We start from the raw sequence: 3,840 nt of genomic DNA on the forward strand, positions 1-3,840 counted from the left end.
CAGAAATCACTTCAACAAAATCCAAATGACGTCCACGACAGCAACCCTTCTCGACTGAACTTCACAAGCAGACGATCATTTGGTATCCCACGTCGTTCGTTGCTCTTCTACCGACGCATGATATCCGCTATGGTGAAACCGTGCCTGGCAGGGGTTGGCCTAGGCGGCGGTGGCGGTTGAGGGGTGGGCGCCCTTGGTGGCCGTGACACCTCTTCCTCTCGTTCCCTCTCGCGTTCCCTCTCTCTGCTCTGTTCGATCTCGCGTTCCCTCTGCCTCTCGCGTTCCTGCAACTCGAGGAGCACCCTCGACGGTCCTGGCGAGCCGATTCTTCGTCTGTACGAGGTCAGAATTAAGGGAGGCGGGGGTGGTAGCGCGGCTGGAGGGTTCTGGGTGACCGTGTGGCCGCCAGTGCCTCCGCTGGTCACCGTGGACGGTTTCACAGCTGGCAGCAGGTCTCTTCTGATCTGCAGCTGGGGTCTAGGTGGGAGCGACGACGCGGACGATGGCGCTGGAGGTGGTTGCTGCGGTCCTGACGGACCTTGGGGTGGGTAAGACGCGTTCGTTGCGTTCGATGGCAAGGAGGAGTTGGTCGTCGACGCAGACGAGGACGAGCCAGACTCTGGACAGTCCTCTTCTGGACTGTCGTCGTCCCTTAGTGCCTCCTCTAATGCTTCTGGCGGGACGTCGCCCACCGCGTGTGTCAACGCGTGCCTCCTCAAGTCGCAGTTCCTGCGGAACACTTTACCGCAGGAGGTACACTCGTAGGGCTTGTGATCGGTGTGCGTGAGGAGGTGGGTCTTTAGGTTGCTGCGTTGGTTGAAGCTTCGCGCGCAGACTGGACATTTATGGGGCGACTCCTCCATGTGGAGGATCTTGTGCACGGCCAGGGTACGGCTTTGGCAGAAACCCTTGCCACACTCGCCGCATTTGAAGGGCTTCTCTTTACTATGGATGTACCTGAAACGAAAAGAACGTTCGTTCGTTTGGTTCGTTGCCATGACACAGATAATCAGTAGAAACGTGTATCAAGCTCGATGAATAAAAATTACCTATGATCTCGAAGGTGGTCCTGCCTTCTGAAAGCCTTCCCGCAGATGTCGCACGAGTACGGTCTCTCATCCGTGTGCGTTCTCTCGTGAATCAACAGATTGTACGACTTGGTGAACTGTCGATTACAGAATTTACATATGAACTGTTTCTTAGGCCTAGACGCCCTGCCAGGCGCTCTCAGGAGCCTCCTGTCCAAGTGTTGATGCGCCAGTGGTCCACCTGGTGGATACAGGGCCGAGCCACCAGGGAAGGGACCAGCGAACACTGGATAACCAGGCGGTGGTTCCAACAGCGGTGGCGGAGGAAGCAGAAGCGCTCTCGCGGCCAGTTCCTTCCTCTTGTCCGCCATCATGGCCATGATCTCGTAGCTGGACGATGATTTCCTGGCGACGGACGTCTCCGCGCCGACCTCGTGCTCCGGATTCGACGCGCTCGACGAGGAGGGCGGTGGCCCTGTCAGATGAGGGTGCATGTCGCCTGGATACGGCGCCAGATGCAACCTCGAAGGCACCACAGGGACGAACGCTGACGATTCGCGGTGATGAGGGTGGCCCAGGCCAGCCACCAGCCCGTGTCGATGGTGGTGATAAGCGGCCAGAGCGCTAGACGGGTCGAAGCCCCTCGACGTCGACTGCGCCGCTGATCCTGAGGACGATGCGCCAGTTGAAGAGGGAGCCGACCTTGGTGACGGCCCAAGGCCCAGGTCCCGACCTCTGCTCGTCTCCTCGGAGACCGTGGCTGAGGCCGAGGCCGACGACGCCACGATGTCCGTCGGCATACCGATGACACCTGCAATTCGAACCAACTTTTGCTGCTGATCGCTGGCAAGTTTGTCGCTACAGAAGAGAGTTGGTGTGGGTTTCGTGCGTCGAGGGAGGAAGCGTGAATGGAGTTTGGAATTTGCGCTGGACGCGTCGAGCGTTGAATTATTGGATTACTGGATTAGTGATTCCGTGAATGACAGTGTTATAAGGCGGTATGTTCAGGTGCTTAAGTTGATTCGAATAGTGTAATAAGTGCTGTTTGATTGTACGTAGATTCTTGTTATTGAAGTAGATTACTCTGGATATGTTAGTATGCGTAAATCGCAATTCATTTCTGAGTGTAAAGAGGTAGTTGTGGTTTATTATTGCACTAAAAGCGACGTAGATCTCTAGTTTTTTGAGATATTTATAAATGTTGATGATAATTGAATTGGAATAATTATTCTAGCTAATATTTTATAACATATGCACGAGTCTGTATCCAGTACTGAAAATATGAACCAAAGTGTTTCAACGATTTTCGTGAATTAAATAAATGTTCGCCACTCCCTTTCATCTTGGCGTGCAAAATTTTTATCGATGTTTATAACGTTAAAGTTATAACACCGGCCAATGAATACTTTCTTTTATTGCAACCGACGAAGCTATTTCCATTTCCGCTCCGTGTTCGCGATAAGATAAAATTTTTACTATATGTTTGCTTTGGAACAAATGATTCAAACTCCTCGAAAGAGAATGAAACAGACGGCTGCGATATTTTCAAGCGACGAGCTCCGACACGGCTTTCGTGTTACTGCAAAATGGTATCGCGAACCACGATTATGGAACTCCAATCAAGGATCTTAGCCACGTTTGTAACGTTTCGCTCTCTCGATCTCGAAACTATGATTCTGCATCTCGTCGTGCGATTAAAACGAAATGAACCAGAAACCAATCCGTGCGGTCTGAAAACGTTAACAACATACGTACACATCATCGATCGCAACAGTTCCTTCGAAATAAAATATATATACGGGAATCCACGTGACAAGGTTAAGCGTAAACCACGTTAAACACATCCGCCATCTTGCTATTCATCCGTGACTCCCATTAAACATTCGTACGCATTGTTTTTGCGTCCTCAGAGGTACTTTCCACAACGGTTTACAATATTATCGTACTTCTTCAAACAAAGCCAGCTCCTCGCAAGGTATTTTATTACATAATCGAGAAGCAGCTTTATCCGTTCCGCGCGATTTAAACACTGTATCCAAGTGATTCTATTAAAAATCATCCTCCTATCGAGTTAATCTTATCCGTCCTACACGAATCCAACTCGAAAGCAACTAACTAACAAAGAGACCGATCTCCAGGCAGGAACGTCTCGTCCGAACCGATCGCGACGAAGCGACACACTGTTCAACCGCGGCGAATAAACGAATCGGAGCGCCATGAAGTCATGGCGCGTTAATCGGATCACCGATGAATGAAAACGAGGGCCTGGATCGCGGGTATCACCGATCCCAGCCAACGGCTCCGATAATACGTGGAACACGCTCCCGTTCGCTCAGCCGCGTGCGTTCCACGAACGTGAACTGGTTATCTCGAGCCGAGCACACCTGCCAACATGGCTTCCGCGGACCCAGCGGTCACGGCTAGTCCCAGCGGCCATGTTGGAATCGCCAATGCCCATAGGAATGCGACGAGAGCCTCTCGCGGTCCCGCGTACCGTCCTACTCGTCTTTACTCAACGATCGACGCGGATCGACGAAGCCCAGCCACCTAGAAAATCACCTCACCAGGTAAACGTCGCCGGAGAACGGTTCCCGATCCCGCGTTCACTCTCCTCCGATGGTCCACCAGTGCATCTCCGGGCGAGACGTGTGGTCCTGTCCAGCGACCGCTGCCGGAAGCATTCGTAGCGGCACCAGGATCGGCTACATCGAGCGATAGCTGTCCCTGTCGCCCGTCCCTTTCTCGCTTTATCGTGACGATACCATCCGCGAGCACCCACGTAGCCGCACATGCACACGGGATCGCACTGGCG

At 52.7% G+C, this 3,840-nt stretch overlaps 1 protein-coding gene across 2 annotated transcripts; it reads right to left on the bottom strand.

Moving 5' to 3' along the window:
• LOC143426673 (uncharacterized) lies at positions 1–3,840 on the bottom strand. Of its 2 annotated transcripts, none has more exons than XM_076900269.1 (3): positions 2,784–2,993; positions 1,050–1,839; positions 1–957 (listed from the first exon to the last, which is right to left on the bottom strand). In XM_076900269.1, exons 1-3 carry the CDS (start codon positions 2,788–2,790, stop codon positions 108–110), a joined length of 1,647 nt encoding a protein of 548 aa, XP_076756384.1. In that variant the 5' UTR covers positions 2,791–2,993; the 3' UTR covers positions 1–107. The 2 variants fall into 2 exon arrangements, with proteins under 2 accessions (XP_076756384.1, XP_076756391.1); XM_076900276.1 differs by lacking the exon at positions 2,784–2,993 and adding an exon at positions 3,593–3,840 and having other exon boundaries at positions 2–957.

This window comes from Xylocopa sonorina, chromosome 1 (assembly GCF_050948175.1).
Source record: "Xylocopa sonorina isolate GNS202 chromosome 1, iyXylSono1_principal, whole genome shotgun sequence".
Taxonomy (NCBI): Eukaryota; Metazoa; Arthropoda; class Insecta; order Hymenoptera; family Apidae; genus Xylocopa; species Xylocopa sonorina.

Bases quoted from the DNA above. Each gene is read 5' to 3' on its own strand.
- LOC143426673 (XM_076900269.1), bottom strand. The intron at 958-1,049 runs GTAATTTTTATT...TTTTCGTTTCAG, and splicing joins GACCACCTTCGAGATCATAG to GTACATCCATAGTAAAGAGA.